The sequence below is a fragment of the Gorilla gorilla genome, chromosome 14 (genome assembly GCF_029281585.2).
Source record: "Gorilla gorilla gorilla isolate KB3781 chromosome 14, NHGRI_mGorGor1-v2.1_pri, whole genome shotgun sequence".
Classification (NCBI taxonomy): domain Eukaryota; kingdom Metazoa; phylum Chordata; class Mammalia; order Primates; family Hominidae; genus Gorilla; species Gorilla gorilla.
The window spans coordinates 109,276,014-109,299,929 of NC_073238.2; the positions used below are offsets into that span (position 1 = coordinate 109,276,014).

The 23,916-nt window shown below is 42.8% G+C and overlaps 1 protein-coding gene and 1 non-coding gene across 6 annotated transcripts in view; both read right to left on the reverse strand.

Moving 5' to 3' along the window:
* The window catches only part of DCT (dopachrome tautomerase), a 140,646-nt gene extending 134,719 nt beyond the window's left edge, over positions 1–5,927 (reverse strand). For 4 of the 5 annotated variants that reach the window (XM_063697469.1, XM_063697468.1, XM_063697466.1 and 1 more), the window contains exon 1: positions 4,796–5,927. Coding sequence is in view for 1 of the 5 variants with exons in the window: in XM_055360582.2 (XP_055216557.2) it covers positions 4,796–4,818 (23 nt within the window). In the remaining 4 variants the exon portion in view is untranslated. The remainder of the gene's footprint in view (positions 1–4,795) is intronic. The other variant, XM_055360582.2, reaches the window with a different exon arrangement.
* Positions 5,274–5,346, reverse strand: TRNAF-GAA (transfer RNA phenylalanine (anticodon GAA)). The gene has a single exon. It is a non-coding gene; the product is annotated as a tRNA-Phe (tRNA).
* Positions 5,928–23,916: the final 17,989 nt, after the last annotated feature.

Below are 23,916 nucleotides of genomic sequence, written 5' to 3' on the forward strand. Positions count from 1 at the left end.
CCTAAAATGAATATAGTATCTAAAACAATTAAGAAATAAACATTTGCTCGCAATACGTTTGTGTGTCATCTTAGAAATTTCCCAGACAAGGCAGATGTCCCAGGTTTCTTTCTAAAAAGCTTTCCAAGGAAATTTGAGAAAAGACGCCTTTCTGCTCCCACCCCGATAAATTGCCTAAAGCAAGAGGAGACATTCACAACCTTTCTGCTGACAAAATAGCTGGGTTGAGCATTAACGCTTTAAATGTTTAATGATGCCTGTAATCCCAGCACTTTGGGAGGCCGAGGCGGGCGGATCACGAGGTCAGGAGATCGAGACCATCCTGGCTAACACGGTGAAACCCCGTCTCTACTAAAAATACAAAAAATTAGCCGGGCGCGGTGGCGGGCGCCTGTAGTCCCAGCTACTCGGGAGGCTGAGGCAGGAGAATGGCGTGAACCCAGGAGGCGGAGCTTGCAGTGAGCCGAGATAGCGCCACTGCACTCCAGCCTGGGCGACAGAGCGAGACTCGGTCTCAAAAAAACAACAACAACAAAAAAATGTTTAATGATGATGGTGTTCTTTCCCACTGAAAGCATTTCTTCTCTAAAGTAAGTGGTGACCCTATTCTCCCACCCTTCACCCTTCATAGCCTCCTAAGTTATAAAGTGTGATCATGGCATCAGTGGGGTTCCCAGGAGACACCTGGTGTTCAGTCTTTCTCAGCCTTCACTCCCGGGAAGTGACAGTGTTTGACATCTATTAGAGGACATCACACTTCAGAAGATGATGATAAAAATGATCAGATTACATTTTTAGATGTTACCTCTTCAGGTAAAATATATATTATAAAACCAAAGATCCAAATGGGCCATGGTCAGACCATATATAAAAACAGAACTGTGACCATAACCTGCCCAGGAAACCAACCCCTTATCTACAATAAACAGTCCAGCAAGCCCATCTGCTAAAGCCAGACTTGCAAGAAGTCTGGGAAATAACAATCTGAGACGCTAAACAATAACTTTTGTAATAATTAATTCCAAATGACCAGGAATTGATTAATAACTGACAGCTTTCCTAGTTTTTGTCCTCATTTCCAACTTTAGGCCAACCACAAAAGGCGCCTTAAATAATCACATGGCTGCCGGCTCCCAGTTAGCTAACTCCAGCTTCCCAGACCAACAGCCTCCAATCAGGGCACACCTGAAGCTGTCCCTGGTGTCTGCTGTAAAGCTCTCCCACTCCCCTGCCTGCCTTTGAGTCTCTCCCAAATGCCAGTGATGGTGGCTGACTCCCTCGCTATAGCAAGCTCTGAATAAACAGCCTTTGCTTTCTCACATGGTGGTCTTCCTTCATTTCATATATATAAGCGGTGTGTGTATTTTTTTAATGCTGCCCACCTGCTTCCCGATCACTCCTCCCTGTCACAAGACCTGAAAAGCCTTCTCAACCAACAGGTGGAGGCCTGGCCTAACTCTTCCCCTTCACCCTCCCCTCCTCACACTTCTAATGACACAGATTTTCTCCTTGACCAAATGCTAGCCAGGCCTCTCTGAGCCCCCTTCTAGACCAGGCCTCAACCCCCTCAGAGTGCCTGCTTGAGAAAGCCCAAGACTGACAAAAGAATTCTATGCACCATCTGATGAAAGGCTTCTGGCACTTTCTTAGAGTACTTACTAAAAAGGGCTTACAATTGTGACTCCTTCCTCTGTGCCTTTGAGATGGCTGTGTATCTCCTACAAAGGCAATCAAGGACGTAAAAAACCATTCCTTTACAATGTAATCATCAGGAAGGATAGGGCCAGTGTCTCCCAGTCTCTGGAAGGACAGAATCCAGACTTTGATCATTGCCAGCTAGCAGACACAGCTGCCTAATCAGCATTTACATGCGTCAATCCTTTGTCAGTTTTCACCTTCCTGACTCTGCTGAAGCCCCACTGGTTCCTCTCCGTTAATCCCTCATTGTCCCTTAAAATGCCCAGTCACCTCTGTACAAATCAAAGTTCAGTTCACGCTGGACCCTCTTCCCTGTTGCAATAGTACATTATGATTACCATCTGTCCTTACCACGTTAGCTAGTGTCTGGTTTATCTTTGGTACTAACCAGGTGTGCGCCTCCATCCTTCCCCCACCCACACCAATAGCCAGTAGCTGGTCTTACTGTTACAGTAGGGAGCTAGTCAGGCATGAGCACAGCAGGAGAGCCCCCCTCCCCACCAAGGAATGTCAGGAGACCAACAGGTGGTGGGCAAGTGGTTGTTACACTGTTTCCCTAAAACGGTAATTGGTCGCAGCCAGCCCTAGGGAAAGGCAGGCTCCAAACAAAAAAAACCTGAAACTGGTCATCATCAGTTTCTTGATAAGATCTTAGGAGTTGGGCGAGTAAGCTGAAGCATGTGCACTAAGAGGCAAAATGGCAGCATTTAACTGGTACATGACCTTCTAGGAACATTCACCTGGTAAAGGAAGAATGCCTCAAGTGAGCATGGGTACAACGCCAGTAAACACACTGTGCATGCTTCCCTCCCAAGCAGTAGCAGGCCACTGTGCATGCAACAGCCCACCCCAAGGGAAGAACTAGGGAAGAAGGGATGCAAGACCCCAGAAATGCCAGTGTATAAAACCCTAAGTCAGAGGTCAAACAGGGCTCTTGATCTCTCAATTTGCCCGCTTAGCCCTCCTCCAAGTGTACTTTACTTCCTTTCATTCCTGCTTCTAAACTTTTTTTTTTTTTTAAGAGACAGTCTCACTCTGTTGCCCAGGCTGGAGTGCAGTGGCATAATCTCAGCTCACTGCAACTTCCACCTCCCGTGTTCAATCGATTCTCCTGCCTCAGCCTCCCGAGTAGCTGGGATTACAGGCTTGTACCACCACGCCCAGCTCATTTTTGTATTTTTAGTAGAGATGGGGTTTCACCATGTTGGCCAGGCCGGTCTCAAACTTCTGACCTCAAGTGATCCGCCCACCTCGGCCTGCCAAAGTGCTGGGATTACAGGCATGAGCCACCGTGCCTGACCCTGCTCTAAACTTTTTAAAAACTTTCGCTCCCGCTGTAAAACTTGTGTTCCTCTCTCACTCTGCCTTATGCCCTTCAGTCGAATTCTTTCTTCTGAGGAGGCAAGAATCGAGGTTGCTGCAGACCCGCATAGATTCCCCATCGCTAACATTACCTTGGGCAGAGTGCTCAGACCTCAGGTTGTCTGAAATGAAAGTCACTGTCACCCCAGAACCTGCATCCTTTCCCTACTCTTTAGAAATGTGATAGCTGGTGGCACTCCTGTTAAATCTTTCCATACCTAAGAAATCTTGGCTGGGCACACTAGCTCATGCCTGTAATCCCAGCACTTTGGGAGGCCAAGGCAGGTGGATTACTTGAGGTCAGAAGTTCAAGACCAGCCTGGCCAACAGAGCAAAAACCCATCTCTACTAAAAATGCAGAAATTAGCCGGGCGTGGTGGCGGGTGCCTGTAATCCCAGCAACTCGGGAGGCTGAGGCAGGAGACTCCCTTGAACCTGGGACACCACTGCGCTCCAGCCTGGGCGTCAGAGTGAAACTCCATCTCAAAAAAAAAAAAAAATATATATATATATATATATATATATATATATATATATATATATATATATATATATATATATATAAATCTTCTCTGGGTGAGGACCCACTGCTCCATAGAGCCTTTTCTGGTGAGCCAGACAAAAACTTTTATTTCCCTCATACAAGTACCTGTATGTTTATGCACACCTGTCTTAACTACACATCTCAACAGCTTTTCACTTACAGTAACATTTAGGAGGTAGCAATGTTAGCTGTCTAACAGACATAGCTTATGTTTAATTCTTGCAACCCTGGAAAGGCTGTTATGTGTAAAACGGGGATAATAATATGTACTTCATAAGGTTGTTATGAAGAGCAAATAATGCTGGCTCGTAGTGGGAGGTTAGGAATTAATGTCCAATTAGAGAATGAATGAATAAGAGAGAACACACAGTAGTTCATAAATATGAGTTTCCCTTCCCCCTCAAAACAGCAGAACCAGAAAACAAGCAAGACCTAAGCATACATCTCCCAATGGTCCTTCATCTGCTGTCCAGCAACCCGCCACCTCACTAAACTGACTATTCTATTTTCCAACGACACAAATAGATAGATATTTCTTATTTTTAAAATTTAGATCTACATCCCTGCAACTTCTCCCCTTGGGTCCTGGCTCAGTTCCCACCAGCCATACAAGATAACATCAGGCGCCTGGGCCTCCATTTTCTTTCTAGGACACCCAGTTTGGCCTTGGGGTGGGCTCCCACAGGTAGCTGGGAAGCTGATGCCCCTGAGTACCCACGTCCACCCACACGTGAAAACAAAAAAAAAATCTCAGAAAGTAATTTCGAGCACGGGTCAAAGTTCTATTTCACACTTGCAGGGGCAAAAGACAGCAAAAGGAAAAAGCTGGTTCACAGCAACTGTCTTAGGAAAGCAAGGCCTCTTTTAGAAACAGAAAGGAACGTCTAGACCCGTGGCTTGTTTAAACACCCGCTGCTAGGCCCCACCGCCAGAGCTGCCTATCCAGGGCCGAGAATGTGCATTTCTAAGTAGTTCTCAGGCGGTGCAGATGCTGCGGATCTGGGGACTGTACTTTGAGAACCACCGGTGCAGACCCTGGCTAACGTTCTTTAGTCTGATGCGTCGGGGAGCTGTAAAGCTGCCATCCTTCACCGGTGGGCAAGTAACCTGGTGGCGCCACCCCAGGGCCAGACCCAGGGCCAGCCTCGGTGCGCCTCTAGCCAGAAATAACCAGCACTGGGTTCCGCTCACCGGCAACGCCAGGTGGGGGCCATCTGACCACTCAACAGTTTTGCTTTTTCTTCAAATTCGGATACTTAGAAGGAATGCGATGAAATTGGGATGAAGGTGTTTTGCTGGCCCCGTGGACAGACCAGACCTCCTCCCATTGGAGCCTCGGGTCTCACACCAGCCCCCCAGGCGGCGCGAGGCCCCGTCTCGCCACCGCGGCCCGGGTCGTTCGTGTCTTCCGGCGCCGAGGGTGCCTCTGGGTCCCAGCACCAGGCTCCGTGGCGCGCACGCGCGGCAGCTTCTTCTAGCCCCGCCGGGAGACGGCCCGGAAGGGCTATGCGGCGCGGCCTCGCTCCTGGGGGTGGTTGGGAACGACTGTTTCATTTCCTCCTTCACCCTTCAAATCTCAGTTTTTGCTTGGGCTTGAAGGAATGGGCCAGGGTATCGTGGACGGAGAGTCTTACAAAATTAGTTTTTGAGGTCAGAATTTAAAAGTAGCTGCCGAAACCCGGGATCGAACCAGGGACCTTTAGATCTTCAGTCTAACGCTCTCCCAACTGAGCTATTTCGGCACGTTCTTGGTTGTCTTCTGAGTAAACTATTACTGAGCGCTTTGCGTCCAACTGGCTTGCTTGTCTTTTCCTGGTGATCATGTACAGCATTTCTTCCTTGTCCTGTTAAACGGTGTCGTCGGAATTCTTCCACCTCACTCCTACGCTGCCACTGGGTGCTGCACACGCGCCTTACTTTCTTAGATTGCTCTCGGCGCGCGCAGCCCGCACGGCCCAGGAGCTGGGTCCAGGCCCCTGATGGCGGGTCCTCGGGATGCTGGTTCCGTCCTCCCAGGGCCGGTCCCCGCGAGATCCGAAGCAGCGGGGTCGCCTCGGGGAGCTCCTGCCCAGGCCTGGTAGCCCCTTCCCGTCGATCCGCCCCTGCCTGTGACTATCCACATTCGTCACCTTGCTCCCCGAAAAGTTCCAGGCCCCAGGTGAGGAGCCGTGTAGGCCCAATATGATTGGATGAAGAAGTGTACGGGGCAGGAATCGTCAGACTGGCCTCTGGAGAGGAGTTTGCAGCCTCTCCGTGCTCCGGGCCCGGGAAAAGTCCACCTTAATCATCACCTCTTTGCATGGAGCCTGACTGGCAAATAAATGCTGGGTGAGCTCACTAACGATGATTATTCAGTCAATGCTATTTCCCACACGAGTCAACAAATGTTTCCGAAGCACCCACTACGTGCCAGGCTCATTCTTTACTTCCCAAAAGTCTTACTTTTTCCATTTTTTAATTTTTGTCTCCAATTAAATTGTAATCTCTCAAGGCAGGGATCTTACCCTGCTCTTTAGAGCTTTGCATTTAAGTGGAAGCTTCACAGACAATTTGGTTGGATGGATAGATAGGATGGATGGATGGATGGATGGATGGATGGATGGATGGATGGATGGTTGGATGGGTGGATGGATGGATGGCTGACTTCAAATGCGAAAGAGAAAAAAATACAAAATTAGAAATTTTTGCAATCTCTATTTTCTCCGCCAAGCCTCCTCCCTTATAAGAAAGAGAGTTTCTTTCTGGGTTCCTTTATTGTGCCAAATCCAAAAAAGAGCCGAGGCGTTGATGGTATAGTGGTTAGCATAGCTGCCTTTTAAATCCAAAAAAACCAAAGAGCTTGAGATTTAACAGAAGTCAGCAGCTAAGGATGAGAGAGAGACCAAAGAGAGCTTGGGGCTGCACAGAGTTCAGAGAAGGGTTTGGGGAGCTTGGAGTGGAAGAGGGAGAAATTTTGGGCAGCCGCCCTGTGAGGATCGTACATCTAAAAAGAGAAGGGGAAAGAGGCCTTTAACAGGCTTTCATGTGTGTTATGAATGTAGCTACCTTTCCCATTCTCCTCAAAACACTGCAGGCAAGACGAATTATTTTCAACAACTCTTGGACTGCTGGCTGGCTGTTCCTTACTGGATTGAATCATGAGATAGCTCAGCTTCTTAAATTTTACAAAAGTTGTATCTTTAGGTTAAAAATCAAATCTGGGAAGTCTCAAAATATATGTTAGAAAGTGATGGGATAACACATGTACGGGCTGGGACATGGTGTTAGTGTCTATCTTTCTTGGTCTCCTAGTCACACCTGCAAACCAGCTGCTTCGTGCATTGTCACCTGGGAAATGAAATCCTAGGTAACTAGGAAAGTGGCAGGTAAGTTTTGATGGGATTTAGGCTGGGGGTGGGGATGGGTAGCAAAGGTCCAAGCAGGATCTAATGGAAAATGGAGGAACAGGATAAGAGAGAGAGGAGAAGGAAGAGTGCAACCAAGAAACATTGCTTTGTGATTTAATGTGATGAGATCCCTTGGCAAATTGTGAGATAATAGACACTACATTGTCATAGTGATCATTTGTTTAGTAAAAGTTGATTTTAGAAAGTAAGTGTTGTGAGAGATGTCATGGATAAGCTGGGTATCCAGGAAAGTCCTTGTTTATATATGTTGTCCCGGAACTCTCCATGGTAGTAGCCTCTTCACTGTTAAACAGTTAAAAGTAAGGCTGGACGCGATGGCTCATGCCTGTAATCCCAGCACTTTGGGAGGCCGAGGCAGGTGGATCACTTGAGGTTAGGAGTTCAAGACCAGCCTGGTTAACATGGCGAAACCCCGTGTCTACTAAAAATACAAAAATTAGCCGGGCATGGTGGCGTGCACCTGTAATCCCAGCTACTCGGGAGGCTGAGGCAGGAGAATCAACTGAACCTGGGAGGCGGAGGTTGCAGTGAGCAGAGATTGTGCCACTGCACTCCAGCCTGGGTGACCAAGCAAGACTTTCTGTCTCAAAACAAAACAACAACAACAAAAAACAGTTAGAAGTGTTTTGGAATGACTGGAAGATAAATAAACAATGTGATCACCTACTTTATTAACTTTGTGAAAGCCTCAGCTTGATGCTGTCCGGGTTTCTCCCCAGGTTTTCCTGTTAGTGAAAAGATCTTCAACATCAACCCAATATTTATTGTTGCTGTTTTACAAAGGAGACCGAACGTTTCTGGGACTTAGTGCCACGGTCCCGAAACTGCAGCCACCTGGGGCACTGAAGAATATTTTACATTTTTGAGAGAAACACAGGGATGCTTGGCATCTGTGGGACGCTATGCAAACTACCCAGTAGTTCATTGTTTCGGCAAGAGATTACATTTCTATCAGTGATGTCATCTCTTTCAGCATGATAAAAAGTACACATGAATCAATGGGGAATATGAAATTAGGGTTGAGATGTCCAATCTGTTTCCAAGCTTGAGAAATCGTACACTGTCCAGGATACACACATCCCACCAGTAAGTTAACTGTGGTGAGAATGAAATTAGGGAGTCTCTGAGCCTACTCTGGCTTGGGAGGCTGCCCTTGAAAAAAAAAAAAAGAATGAAATAAAAATGTAACTTTTCTTTCAATTTATATGTATAATTTTTTTCAAGTGGCTACGAAGTTGTTGGACATAAATCCTTATTAAGTTATTTGGACCTGAGTACTTAATAAAAGGAATTGTTCGGCATTTCTTTTGGCCTGGGGGCATTGGAAAAAATTACTGAGACAGTAAGAGTTGTCTGTGAACAGAGAAAGCGAAAAAAAATTATTAGGAGTTTGGGGAAAACCTTGCTTTACTCAGCAAGATTGCAGCGCAAAGAAGAACTGTCAGAACATCCAAGGAGACCAAGCGCCACAGGCTAAGTAAAGTGAAGTGAAAATCTGTGCACACACATCATAGTAAGAAGAGACAGGTGATAAAGAAGTTGGCATTCAAAATGAGGATAAAGATGTTGAAGAAGACTGTGTGTTGGAAAGAAACTGTGTAAGCTGCAGTCCTGTTTTCCAAATGAGCTCGCGGATTTTGGCCAACTCCAGTCTAATTACTTATGATTTAAAAAACCAGCTAATTACGAGAACTAACTAGCAGATCTGAGAATAATAAAACTAAAAAGAGTATGTTGCATATAGTTATAACAGCTAATAAATTTTTGTGGGTTTTTTTTTTTTTGTTTTGAGATGGGAGTCTTGCTCCATTTATTGCCCAGGCTGGTCTCGAACTCCTGGGCTCAAGGGATCTTCCCAGGTAGCTGGGATTACAGACACACACAACTGTGCCCCACTTCTGGTAAAAATTTAAATGGCTGTTAATTAATCTCTCCTTCAGTTTGCTCCTTGGGATTCCACAGTGCACATGCATACACACACACACACACACGCACATACGCACACATTTTTGGGGGCCTCTGATTTTAATCAATATTTCTTTAAAGTATTTTTAAAATGATGGGGGTATGTCAAAAGGACCTAGGAACCAGTTTGAAGGGGCTCCTACTGGCCAAAACTGGGACAATCTGAGCATCAAAATAAATAAGAATATTAATGGATTATTTACCCTTTGAATAAAATAAAAGTCCTTTAGTACAATAATTGTGTGGTGGATGCAGGGGAGGAATTGAGGATTCTTATAGCTGAATGAATTGTGCAGACTGACAAATTTGGAGGTAGTGGTAGCACGGGATATCACCATTTTCCAAACTTCATAGTAAAGATTGATTCAGTCAAGAATCATCAATGGATGTTAAATCTAAGGGGGGACAGTTAAACGAGGAGCAGGATCATTGCATGGCCTCAAAGTATTTCTCCACAGATTGCTTAAACTGCACAGTGGAGAAAACGGACAATGCCATGATCCGGTCATCAAAATTAGCATCACCAGTGTAGGACATTCGGTCATCACATGCCTTCTGTTGTGATGCCCTGTAAAAGACACAACACACACAGTGCTCCAGGCAGGGAAGCAGAACCTAACTTTAATCATGGAGCAGCATTATACAAACCCCAAGTAAAGGTCATCCTAGTAAATAAATGGCCTGTATTATTCAAAACTGTTAAGGTCACGAAAGCAAAGAAAAGCTGAGGAACTGTTCCATGTGCAAGGAGGTGAAAGAAACACAACTCAGTGCAATGTGTAATCCCAGACTGGTTCCTATTCTGGAGGAGAAAATGCTTTAAAGGGTGCTATTGGGACAACTAATGAAATTGGAACATGAGCTGCAGATTAGATGAGTGTGTTTTATCAGTGCTAAATTTCCTGAAGTTGGCAACCATAGTTAGGTAAGAAATATCCTTGTTTCAGGAAGTACATACTGAACTATTAAGGGATGAGAGACAATCCACTCTCAAATAGATTCTGAAAATAAATAATAGTATGCATACATATTATTATATATGTAAACATATACACACATGCATGTGTATATATGAAGATAATATAAAAAAAGAGAAACAAATATTAAAATTTGGCGTATCTGAGTAAAAGGTATATGGAATTCTTCTGTATCATTGTATAACTTTTCTAAAAATTTGAAACTCAGACCAAGCACGGTGACTCACACCTATAATCCTAACATTTTGGGAGGCCGAGACCAGAGGATCGTTTGAGCCAAGGAGTTTGAGGCCAGCCTGGGCAACAATAGGGAAACTCTGTCTCTACAAAAAAAAAAAAAACAAATTAGGCCGGGGGAGGTGGCTCAGGCCTGTAATCCCAGAACTTTGGGAGGCCAAGGCAGGTGGGTCACGTGAGGTCAGGAGTTCAAGACCAACCTGGCTAACATGGTGAAACCCCATCTCTACTAAAAATACAAAAATTAGGCAGGTGTGGTGGCGTGGCACCTGTAATCTCAGCTACTCATGAGGCTGAGGCAAAAGAATCGCTTGAACCCGGGAGGCAGAGGTTGCAGTGAGCTGAGATCACGCCACTGCATTCCAGCCTGGGGAACAGAGACTCTGTCTTAAAAAAAAAAAAAAAAAATTAAAAAATTAGACAGGTGTGGTGGTATACACTTGTGGTCCTAGCTACTTGACTTGAATGGCTAAGGCAGGAGAATCACTTGAGCCTGGGAGGGAGAACCTACAGTGAGCTGTGATCACGCCATGCACTCCAGCCTGGGTAACACAGTGAGACCCTGTCAAAAAAAAAAAAAATACCCTCAGATTTGTTTTTAAAATAAAAAAATAAATAAATAATGTTTGGCGGTCTTCTTGAGCCAAGACAATTTCAGTTAGAATCATACTATAGCTAAGAGCTGGAAGAGAATTTAGCATTTATTTTGCCTGACCACAAATTTTACGCTAATGCTCCGGAGACACTAATAAGTAACTTGCTTGAGATTACCGTATCAGTCTTCTCAGGCTGCCACAACAAAATACCGTAGACCGGGTGACTTAAACAACAGAAATTTATTTTTTCACATTTTGGAAGCTGGGAAGTCCAAGATCAAGGCTTTGGAGGACTGGGTTCCTGGTGAGGGCTCTCTTCCTGGCTTGCCGAGGCCACCCTCTCTGTGTGCCCACATGACCTTTCCTCCGTGTGTGTATGCGTGTGGAGAGAGAAGGCTTCCACATCTCACAAGGCCATCAGTCCCATCAGATTAGAAACCCACGCTTACAACCTCTTTAGCCTTCATTACCTCCCGAAAACGCTATATCCAAATACAGTCACATCGGGGTTAGGGTGCCAACATATTAATTTTGGGGGGACATATTTTTTAGTCCACAGCAATTACACAAACTGATACAGCGCTGACTGCTGACCCATAGAGCATATTCCTTACCTTGCACCAAATACTCTTAATATTTTTCATAAAGACTGTTTCAATGAAAAATTGGCATGAGAATAAAAAACCCAAACTTGAGTCTAGGGCTAGGGCCCAGTTTTCTCCTGCAGATGCTTTTTTATGGGCATGTATATGCTTTTTGAACGAAGTTGCTTGATGGATGCAAAGCGATTCCTCCAAAGTTATATATTAAAGTTGTAACTTAGGGGAGAAGTATTTAAAAAAATTAATAGCTTGCAAAGATCATCAGTGTGCTGAATTGATCCAAAAGAAGTTAATTTATTTAAAGCCATTAAACCACAAGTCCATAAAGACCTTATTGTTTTTTGTTTTTGTTGAATCACAGACATCAATATCAAGCCTCTGGGTATACTTACCAGGCCAGAAACAATTAAGTAAATTATACTCAGAAACAACCTACCAAGCTTTTCATATGTTCTAATCCAATCCTCCCACATCCATCAAGCAAACGCCTAGCTAATCATGTGGACTTTGCACAATACCCTGCAGGCCAGAAAACTTGGATTCTAGAACCTGAGTTTCAGAGGCTTGGATGCTTTTTAAATACTTCTTAGCTTAATTGCTTGTCTCTGCCTTTTGATGAAGTGGGCCAGACTCCCAACTGCATTTCTGTCCCCATCTCCTAATCTTCCCACCCTACCCTTATTCAACCATGAAGGATAAGGCCTGATTATTCACCTAGAGAAATCAGATGAAATAAATGTAACACAACAGTTTCCTAAATCCCTTAATAATTCAAAAAAGAAATGTCAGAAAGCATAAATCAACCAGTCTCTTCTGTTAACCCAGTGAGGTACACAGCTGATGTCCAATGACTGGGGGCTCAGAAAAGGAGGCCACGACTCAGAGATGCCTGTGCACTTTGGTCCTGTTTTCCTTTCAACCTCCCGGGGGCTTCACATTCTTGACTTTCGTAGGGACTTGCAACTCACCAAAATGGTATAAAGATTAAACTGAAGATATTTGAGATACAACAGATGAAGCAAGAAGCCTTTTCTGAGCTTCTCTTATCTGAGGAAAGGCACAGCCTTCCAAGAAGGAAGCTGCCATAGGTCCTCTCTTTCTCTGGGGGAATTTCCAGCAAGGAAGGAGACTATTAGTACTGGGATACGAAACTGCATAAACAAACATTATCACAAACTGTCCTACCTTCCATTTGTTTCCCTAAAGCCATCTGTCTCTCCTAAAAGCTCATTTATTTCCCACAGAAGTCCTCTCTCTCCCTCTTTCCCCCTCTTAAGCAGGTATATAAACCCTTATCCCTAGCTGTTCAGCCAGCCTCATCATTTGAATGTTCCCACATGCGTGTGAGTTAAAATTTTTCTCCCATTAATCTGTCTGTTTTTAGTTAATTCACAGCCCCTCCCGCCGCCCACTGAACCCTAAAGGCAAAGGGGAAATCTTTCCAACACTTTCCATTGCTTTCATCCATTTCTCTAGTCCTGTTTATTTATTTATTTGCATCCCTTAACTCCATCTCCTCCCACTGGCCTATTCCTCACACCCCTTACTTTTTTTTTTTTTTTTTTTTTTGAGATGGAGTTTCCCTCTTGTGGCCCAGGCTGGAGTGCAATGGCGCGACTTCAGTTCACTGCAACCTCCACCTCCTGGGTTCAAGCGATTCTCCTGCCTCAGCCTCCCGAATAGCTGGGATTATAGACAGCCACCACCACGCCCAGCTAATTTTTGTATTTTGAGTAGAGATGGGGTTTCACCATGTTGGCCAGGCTGGTCTCGAACTCCTGACCTCAGGTGATCCACTCGCCTCGGCTTCCCAAAGTGCTCAGATTACAGGCGTGAGCCACTGTGCCCGACCCACACCCCTCACTTTTACTCAGAAATGTAGTGTTTAGTATAAAAGTCTTGGAGACAAGGCAGCTCTTCTCCACCCTTTCTGCCTATCTTCATTGCACACACAGGCCAGGGTTTTTCTAGAGGACTTTAGCGTACGGGTAGGAGAGGGTGACAGGAGGGGATAGTGGAGTTTTGCTGCTCTCTGTGGTCAGGGCTCAGGCAGGACTCTAAGGGAAGCCTCACTGAACCCACTGTCCTCAGTACTTCTGTGGTTGGAATGGTCAGGGCACATGTCCACGACTCTTCCAATTAGTGGGATAGAAAGCAGGGCCCTAGCCCCAGATTCTACCAGTCAGCTCTCTAGCCTATTCTCCTCATTTGCAATTGGAAAAGTTGACTCCGATTTTCCCAACCACAAAAGTTTACATACAATTCAGAAGGGAATAAAACTGCAACCCAACCCTCTCATTCGACATGTCTTTCCCATTGATGCCTGATTCTTTCCCGACAGGCAGGAAGGAATCTATCAAACCACAGGCCAAGGAACCCTATTCAGACAGCACATTTTACCCTCATGACAATAATTACCTAAATAGTTGGATAAGGAGAAATGCTTCAATTTGGCAATGACTGATGCTTCCCCCACAAAAAATGCAAGAAATAAAATCCAAGTGCTGTTCTTTGTCCTAATAAGAAATATACAAGGATATTCAATCATATTGGTGCTTGTGTAATATTTACAAAATGTAAGGGACAATGCCTCTACCCCATGTATGAATCAATGAAAGACCAGAGAGGTTAATGACTGCTAGTGTGACCCAGTTATCTGGTGACAGAGGTAGGACTAGAACTTAGGTCTCAGATCCCAGGTCAGAGTTGTTATACTTGTTTGTTTGTCCCTGTATAAGACCAACCTTATCAGAATAGAAGTTTGCTTAAATTTATGATAACATATACTTTGCGGATATTAAGTTTCGTGGCAAATGATCTTCCTGGCTTTACTCAGTGTTGAATCTTGCTGCTTACACTAAACTGGCGCATTCCCTGAGCCCATGAAGAATTTCTATGCCAACCTTGTGAGGTAGGAGAATAGGCTCTGAAGGCAGGGACATAGGCCATTCACACTGACTTCTTAGAAATAAATCAAAAGGAAAACCCCAATCTTCCACTTCCAAGTAACAAAAGGAACAGAGGCTACTTCCTTTGCAACCCCCACTTTTCTGCTTGCCAGATGAAAAACTGAAAGTACTTTTGATTGGTCCTCTCCCGCAACCAATCAGGCTGGTCTCAGGCCAAGTCTTCATTTGCATAGGAGTATAACGTTGTAACTTCACTTTAGCCTCTGACCGGTCACTTTCCACAACCAGTCAGAAGTTTGCATAGGGTGTAACTTTGTAACTTTGCTTCATCCTCTGATTGGTCCCTTCTTGCAACCAATCAGACTGATCACAGACCACTACTTTATTTACATAGGGCGTACACAAAGTAACCAATGGGAAACCTCTAGAGGGTATTTAAATCCCAAAAAATTCTGTCATCGCGGGCTCCCACCTTGTGGAGTGAACTTTTGTTTTCAATAAATCTCTACATTTGTTTCTTCCTTTCTTACTTTGTGCGTTTTGTCCAATTCTTTGTTCAAGACGTCAAGAACCTGGACACCCTCCACTGTTAACATTTGTTTTGAGAATCTTGAGGCCTAATTACTTTCAATTAAAAATCTGGGGCCCAGAAAAGGACATGCTAGGAATCATTTATACTTCAGTGTAAACAGAGGTCTTCCCACCCATCTTTGGGTGGGTCTTTTGATACACTATAAAGTAATACGTATAGCATTACCTATGAAGGTTTCTTGCTAAAAATGTTTGATCTGAAACTACTTAAGCCTCCAGGTAGACCTAACTTCCAGTTTATACGAAACTGAGAAAATGGAGAAACGAGTTAGATGACACCATGAAGAAATAACCAGGTACATCTAGAATATGAGGCATTCTCTAAGACATCTAGCCTGCTGCTGTTTTCAAAAATGTCAGTGCCATGAAGACAAAAAAAAAAACCCACATCAAAAAGAGAGACAGCTGCATGTTTAACAGACTGAAAATACATTACCAAAAGTAATATGTGAACCTTTACTGAATCCTGCTATGGGAAAAAAAAAAGCTGTAAATAAGATAATTTTGGGGGGACATGGAGAAATTAGAATACGTATATTAGATATTAGGGAATAAAATATATGACTCCATTCTCTTAAGTATAAAAATAATATGGTCCTTAGGTAGGAGTATACTATTGGTTTCAGAATATTTGTGCTAAAGTATTTAGAAGTGAAGTGTCATGACATCAACTTATTTTCAAACACACAAATTTCCACATACATACACACACAAAAATCAATATGGCAAATGTTAACAATTGTTAAATTCAGGTAGAGAAATACATCTTTCAATTTTTCTGTATGTTTTAAATTTTTCATAAAAATTTTAAAAAATTAGTCTTGTCTTACAGATCCTAGAAATTTTTGGATTTCAATCCTATTTTCCATTAAAGACTGAAGAACTTTCCTTCTTATTAATAGGATTTTAGACATGGAAAGGTGATTAAAGATACATTTTGTGAAAATGAACAGACCCTTCCCCAAGACCACAAACGGCCTAAGTAGCCTCTTTATCTCTTTATTGCTAAGGCTTGTCTTGTATATACCAAGATCATACTTTTAATTCTCAAGTCAGGATATGTGGTCTGGCAAAAGATTTTTTTTCTTGCTTCTGCTTTTACTCATATGAAAGCCTTACAAAAGCATACAAATCAAAACATTTGTAGATATAATTTTTTATTTGTTTAACAATGAATCATCTTTATTTAAAAATCACATAAATGAAATTACGCTGTTTCAAGGATTTCAAATATACAGTTTCCATGTCTTGTAGTCAACTCCGATGTGATTTACAGCAAAATCTTTAACTTTACAAGGTCAGCTTAATAATCTACCATAATGTATGTGAGGATAAAAATGTCTTCCTTGTCTTTTATTTTTAACTTTTAATTTCCTTTTTGAATCAGGCTTTGAGTTTTGACCTTCACAATTACTAAGGAAAATCAGATTGCAGTAATTAGAATACTGTAGTAACATCATCTAAAACTATGGTTTGATTAGTCCATTAACTTAAGCAACCACAATTTCAGCTCCTGAGAAATTTAAACCGATTTAATTTGAGCTATGTGGTACACTATTCCCTTTTTATGATTGCTGAAATATCTGCAGAATAAGTCAGAGGTAGCATACTTATTTAGAATATTACAAGAGCAAAAGAAAATCCCGCAGAGAAGCAAATCAATTTAAGAGAAATGTGCATTTTCTAAATGTTAACACATGGAGCTTTCATTTGACATTACTATCCAAATAGCTAAAATGACCGCTTTCCTTTAGAAATTTTTCTTCTGGGCAGAGAAATGTTGCTTTATATTTTCCCTTAAGTTTATTCAATTAAAAAATGTGAAGGGCAGAGCTCCAGAGCCATTACATTTTTAAAATTTTCTGGAAATATAAATTTTTTTTTCAAGAGCTTATTTGGCTTCGTTTAGGTACGATTTCTCATCTCTGTAATTTCCATTCAGCCTTATAACCTAAAAACATGCTTTCCATCCTCTCCTACGCCTACAGTTAATTCTCACAACAATCTTCATTAAGAGAGCAATGTTTTCATTCCAAGTCAATAGATGAGGTACTAGGCAAAGTATAGAGCTGTTACTAGACATGCAACTGGAGAGCCTTCCAGAACAGGCATACCTTGGAGATATTGTGGGTTCAGTTCCAGACCACTGCAATAAGGTGAATATTGCAATAAAGGGAGTCACAGAAATATTTTAGTTTCCCAGTACATTTAAGTTATGTTTACATGATACTGTAGTCTATTAAGTGTGCAATAGCATTATGTCTAAAAGCTCAATGTACATATCTTAATTAAAATATTTTATTGCTAAAAAATGCTAGCAATCATCTGAGCCTTTAGTGAGTCATAGTGGAAGGTCTGGCCTTGATGCTGATGGCTGCTGATTTATCAGTGGTTGCTGAAGACTGAGGTGGCTGTGGTAATGTCTTAAAATAAGACAACAATGAAGTTTGCTGCATTGACTCTCTTTTGTGAAAAATTTCTCCACGGCAGGCCATGCTGTTTGATTGCATTTACCCACAGTAGAACTTCTTTCAAAATTAGAGTCAATACTCTCAAACCCTGCTGCTATTTTATCAAATAAGTTCATGTAATACTCTAAATCCTTCGTTGCATGCCAATGCAATGCTCACAGCATTTTCACCAGGAGTAGGTTCCATCTCAAGAAACTACTTTTTTTTTTTTTTTTTTTTTGCTCATCCATAAAAAGCAACTACTCATCCATTGAAGTTTGATCATGAGATTGCAGCAATTCAGTCACATCCTCAGGCTCCACTTCTAAATCTAGTTTTCTTGCTATTTCCACCACATCTGCAGTTACTTACTTCCTCCACTGAAGTCCTGAACCCCTCAAAGTCATCCATGAGGGTTGGAATCCACTTCTTTCGATCTCCTGTTAATATATTTTGACCTTCTCCAATGAATCATGAATGTTCTTAATGACATTTAGAATGGTGAACTCTTTTCAGAAGGTTTTCAATTCACTTTGCCCAGATCCTTCAGAGGAATCGCTATCTATGGCAGCTATTGCCTTATGAAATTTACTTCTTAAATAATAAGACTTGAATGTCAGAATTACTCCTTGACCCACGAGGTACAGAATGGATGTTGTGTTGGCAGGCATGAAAACATTAATATCCTTGTACATCTATATCAGACTTCTTGGGTAACTAGGTGCCTTGTCAATGAGCAATAATATTTTGAAAGAAATCTTTCAGTCATCTAGGCTTTGTTGTATAATTTCTAGAGCACAGGCCAAGTAGATTTAGCATAATTCTTAAGGGCCTTAGGATTTTCAGAATGGTCGATGAGTATTGGCTTCAACTTACAGTCACCAGCTGCATTAGACCCCATTAAGAGAGTCCTCTGAAACTCTGAAATCAGACATTGACTTCTCTTCTCTTAACTATGAAAGTCCTAGATGACATCTTCCTCTTTTTTTTTTTTTTTTTCTTTGAGATGGAGTTTCACTCTTATTGCCCAGGCTGGAGTGCAATGGTGTGATCTCGGCTCACTGCAACCTCTGCCTCTTGGGTTTAGGCGATTCTCCTGCCTCAGCCTCCCGAGTAGCTGGGATTACAGGTGCCCGCCACCACGCCCAGCTAATTTTTTGTATTTTTAGTAGAGGCAGGGTTTCACTATGATGGCCACGCTGGTCTCAAACTCCTGACAGCTGAACCACCCACCTTAGCCTCCCAAAGTGCTGGTATTACAGGTGCGAGCCACTGCACCCAACCTAGATGGCATCTTCTAACAGAAGGCTGTATGGTCTACATTGAAAATCTGTTGTTTAGTGTAGCCACTCTCATCAGTGACCTTAGCTAGATCTTCTGGATAATGTGCCACAACTTCTCCACCAGCCCTTGCTGCTCACCATGCACTTATGTTATAGAAACAGTTTCTTTCCTTGAGTCTCATGAACCAATCTCTGCTAGCTTCCAACTTTTCTTCTGCAGCTTCCTCACCTCTCTCAGCTTTCACAGGATTGAAGAGTTGGGCCTGGCTCTGGATTAGGCTTTGACTTAAAGAAATGTTGTGGGGCAGGCGCAGTGGCTCACGCCTGTAATTCCAGCACTTTGGGAGGCTGAGGCAGATGGATCACTTGAGGTCAGTGGTTAGAGACCAGCCTAACTCCTGGTCTCTCCTGGTGAAACCCCGTCTTTACCAAAAATACAAAAATTAGCTGGGCGTGGTGGCAGATGCCTGTAATCCCAGCTACTGGGGAGGCTGAGGCAGGAGAATTGCTTGAATCTGGGAGGCGATCGTGCCACCGCACTCCAGCCTGGGTGACAGAACGAAACTCCATCTACAAAAGAAAAAAAAAAGAAATGTGGATGGTTTGATCTTCTATCCAGAAAACTCAAATTTTCTTCACATTAGCAATAGGGCTGTTTCACTTTCCTATCATTCATGTGTTCACTAGAGCATCTCTGTTAATTTCCTTCAAGAACTTTTCCTTTGCATTTACAACTTGGCTAACTGGTACAAGAGGCTTAGCTTTTGGTCTTTCTCAACTTTTAAAATGACTTCCACACTAAGCTCAATCATTTCTAGCTTTTGATTTAAAGTGAGAGATGTGTATAACTCTTTATTTGAACACTTAGAGGCCATTGTAGAGTTTTTGTTTGTTTGTTTTTCAGAGAAAGAGTCTTGCTCTGTCACCCAGGCTGGAGTGTAGTGGCGCGATCTCAGCTCATTGCAACCTCTGCCTCTTGGGTTCAAGCAACTCTTGTGCCTCAGCCTCCCCAGTAGCTGGAATTACAGGTGCGCCATCACTCCTGGCTAATTTTTTTTTTTTCTTGAGATGGAGTTTTTGCTCTTGTCACCCAGGCTGGAGGGCAGTGACATGATCTCGACTCACTGCAACCTCCGTCTCCCGGGTACAAGCGATTCTCCTGCCTCAGCCTCCCAAGTAGCTAGGATTACAGGCACCTGCCACCATGCCCAGCTAATTTTTGTATTTTGAGTAGAGATGGGGTTTCACCATGTTGGCCAGGCTGGTCTCAAACTCCTGACCTCAGGTGATCCATCTGCCTTGGCCTCCCAAAGTGCTGGGATTACAGGTGTGAGCCACTGTGCCCAGCTCATTGTATGGTTATTAACTGGACTAATTTCAATATTGTCTCAGGGGATACGAAGGCCCCGAAAGAGGGAGAGAGATGGGAGAAAGGCCTAGCAGTGGAGCAGACATAACACACAACATTTATCAATTAAGTTGGCCATCTTACATGGGCATGATATGTGGTGCCCCCAAACAATTATACTAGTAACGTCAAAGGTCACTGATCACAGACCACCGTAACAGATATAATAATGAAAAAGTTTGAAATGTTATAAGAATTGCCAAAATGTAACAGAGATAAGAAGTAAGCACATGCAGTTGGAAAAATGCCACCGATAGACTTGCTCGACTCAAGAGTTGCCACAAATCTTGAATTTATACAAAATATAATTATCTGCGAAGCACAATAACGTGAAGCACAATAAAATGAGATATGCCTGTCGTTTGGAGCCAAGGGAAAAAGATGAAGACCTAGAATTTCTTCTTTTGCTCTTCAAAATTGACTTAAGTAGAGAAAACACAAGGGGGCTTCGACTTCCTAAATTTGGGATAGAAAGGTTACATTGGTAAAATATAACATTTTCCATCACCGGGTAACACTATTTTTAAGAGTATGCCAATTAAAACATAGTGGGTTTAGCTATAAAACACAACAGTATTAAAAATACTATTAAAGCTAAGGACGGATCCTAGAAAAATCATTCAAGGTTAGAAGTTTCTATAAAGAAGCACCAAAGTGAGAATTAAAGATCAGTCTTTCTAAACAACAACAAAATATAAGTGAAATCAGATATAAGACTTGCAAAACTGGTTCACCTCTTTCTTAAAGTGTGAGATTTGAGCAAGAAAGTGAGCTTTATGTAGTCAAATGGTGTTTGACTACAATTGTAAAAATGCAAGAGATTCTGCCTGGGGTGAGGAGGGATGGGGAAATGTGTGTGTGAGGAGGAAGGGGGAGAGAGAGGGAGACAGAAATTGAGAGACAGACAGACAGTGGCAAAGACTCTGCTCTTTAAAAAACCTGCAAATGAATAGAGATGCTGAGTGTCCAGATCTGCTCTTTAAAAAACCTGCAAATGAATAGAGATGCTGAGTGTCCAGGGAGGTGATTACACCCCCAGGAGCTCCGTGTTTAGTGGAACACACACACCTATAAACAAATTGTATGAGTACAGTGTGATGGTAATATAGATGGCAGAACTTCAACATCTGCAGGTGAGGTCAAAGAGAGGCTCAAGCTAGCTAAAGATTCTAGAAGTGCAATAAAACAATTTTTGCATCTTTCGTACTGGCAAAAATTAAAGGTCTATTAATACCCTTTAATTAGGGTATTGCTAGAGTGCAGGAATTTCATCTCTATCTTTCAAATTTTAAGTGCATGTGCTTTTGGACCCAGATATACCAAATCTAGGCATTAATCCTTCAGAAATACACGCTCCTGTGTACACGCAGGTGTATATTGAGATGGTCAATGCAGCATTTTTTCAATAGTTGTAAGAGTATGAATTCATGGCCTTCAAACATGGCTGCACCTTCACTGGGTGGTGGTAGAGCTGCTGCTCTCATTTTCCTCTGAGACACTACAAAACTCACTTCTCTCCTGTTGCCTTCCCGACTTTCAGGAAGAAAATCGAGGCCACAGTGAATTCCCTCTCGTCCCTCCCCAAAAGTCACTGTATCCAATCTCATCTCAACTCCTGTCATTACTAATCCAGAAAGATGAGATCAACCCTATCCCAAAGCGAGTCTTTTCCTAGGGAGCCCCTCTCCATGGACACTGTACTCCATTCATTATGCACTCCTGAGTATCATTTATCTTTCTTCATTTATTGCTCATCTCTTCAGCTTATAATTATACAGAAGTCCTTTCTGTGCTAAAAACAAAACAAAGCAGCTTCTGAAGACCTTTCCTTAAGCCTGTGCCTTCCTTAGGGCTGGCCCTATCTTGACTCTTCTCAGCTCATTGAAAGGCTAAATTCCATTTTTCCATCCCTTGATTCCTAATTACTACTCAATCTTCATAATCCAGAGGTTTTCTCCCTCTCCCCACACTAGAAAATTTGCCTGCACATTGCCAAAAACCAGTGGACACTTCTTAGTCTTTGCCTTACTGAACTTCAGCTGGCCATCTGCTGGTTATTGAATGTCTCTCCCTTTTGCTTTGGTGGCGTTATTTCTTCCTTTCTTCCACTCCTCTGACTATTCCTTTTTTTTTTTTTTTTTTTTTTTTTTTTGAGGCAGAGTCTCACCTTGTTGCCCAGGCTGGAGTGCAATGGCGCAATCTTGGCTCACTGCAACCTCTGCCTCCCGGGTTCACACAATTCTCCTGCCTCAGCCTCCTGAGTAGCTGGGATTACAGGTGCCCAACACTACACCCAGCTATTTTTTTTGTATTTTTAGCAGAGACAGGGTTTCACCATGTTGGCCAGGCTGGTCTCAAACTGCTGACCTCATGATCCACCCGCCTTGGCCTCCCAAAGTGCTGGGATTACAGGCGTGAGCCATCGCTCCCCGCCCATTCCTTCTTTTTTATTTCAAAATTGATTGATTGATGGATTGATTTTTAAGGCTAGTCAAGTGAAGCAGTGGGAGTAATTTTTTTTTTTTTTTTTTTTGAGTCAGAGTTTCGCTCTTGTTGCCCAGGCTGGAGTCCAATGGCACGATCTTGGCTCACTGCAACCTCCCCCTCCTGGGTTCAAGCAATTCTCCTGCCTCAGCCTCCCAAGTAGCTGGGATTACAGGCATGTGCCACCACGCCCAGCTAATTTTTGTATTTTTTTTTTTTAGTAGAGACAGCATCTCTCCATGTTGGTCAGGCCGGTCTCGAACCCCTGACCTCAGGTGATCTGCCCGCCTCAGCCTTCCAAAGTGCTGGGATTACAGGCATGAGCCACCGCACCTGGCCCATAAGTTTGTTTTTTAACCATTCCTTCCTAATTTCCTTGGGCTGCTTGCCTGCAACTTACATATTAGTGTTTCTCATGGCTTGTCTGTAAATCATTCCACCCACCATCAACCCTGTCATTTTGTATACTTTCCTTGGGGGGGGGGGGGATTTAATCTACTTTCAGATGTTAATAGTCATTTAACTCCCAAATATGTATGTCTAGATTTTGAGCCCTGACCACCAATCTGAGCTTCAGATTCACATACTTGCCTGTTCACCAGGTATCTCCACTTAACATGTTCCACAGACCCTTAAAGCTCAACAACTCTCCAAGCTCAACATCTCCTAACTGTAATCCACCATTCTCCACTCTTTCCAATTCAACACTGAAAACCTTAAAATACCACTCATGTCAAAAAACAGCTCCTCCAATGTATCATCAATCAGTAAGTTTTTAAATCTAAAACGTTCTCATGTCTGTCCCAGACTTTCCCTTCCCTGTCTGCGGCGCTGTGCTTTAGGCCTTATCATCGCCAGCCTGATTTACTGCAACAGCTTCATAACTTCAATCCCTGCAGGAACTCATTCTCGTCTTCCTTAAATTCGTCTTCCATGCTATTGCCAGAAAAAGCTATCAAAAACGTAATTCTGCAGTCAATAAAAATGGCAAAAGATCTCATAATATGCGAAAACGTTCGTGATATACTGCTGCATGAAAAAAACCAGGCTCCACAACAGTATGTCCATTATGACCCTCTACTTGGTTTTTAAAATGTATGTATATATGCACAAAAAATTAAATGACATACATCAAAATATTAACAGGAATTATCTTCCAGTGTTAGATTATGGGTGATTTTCTTTTATTGATTAGTTTTCCAAGTTTTCTGTAATAAGCATATTATTTTTGAAACTAGGAAAAAGATAAATCCTATAAATCTAACCATGTCAATTTCTTCCTTAAAATCCAGAATTAGCTCTTGGCTGGTAGGATAAAGTCCAAGCATCTTACCATGGCAGACAAGGCCCTCCGTGACCTGGCTACCACATTCCTCTCCAGCCTCACCTCCCCATCTCACGTT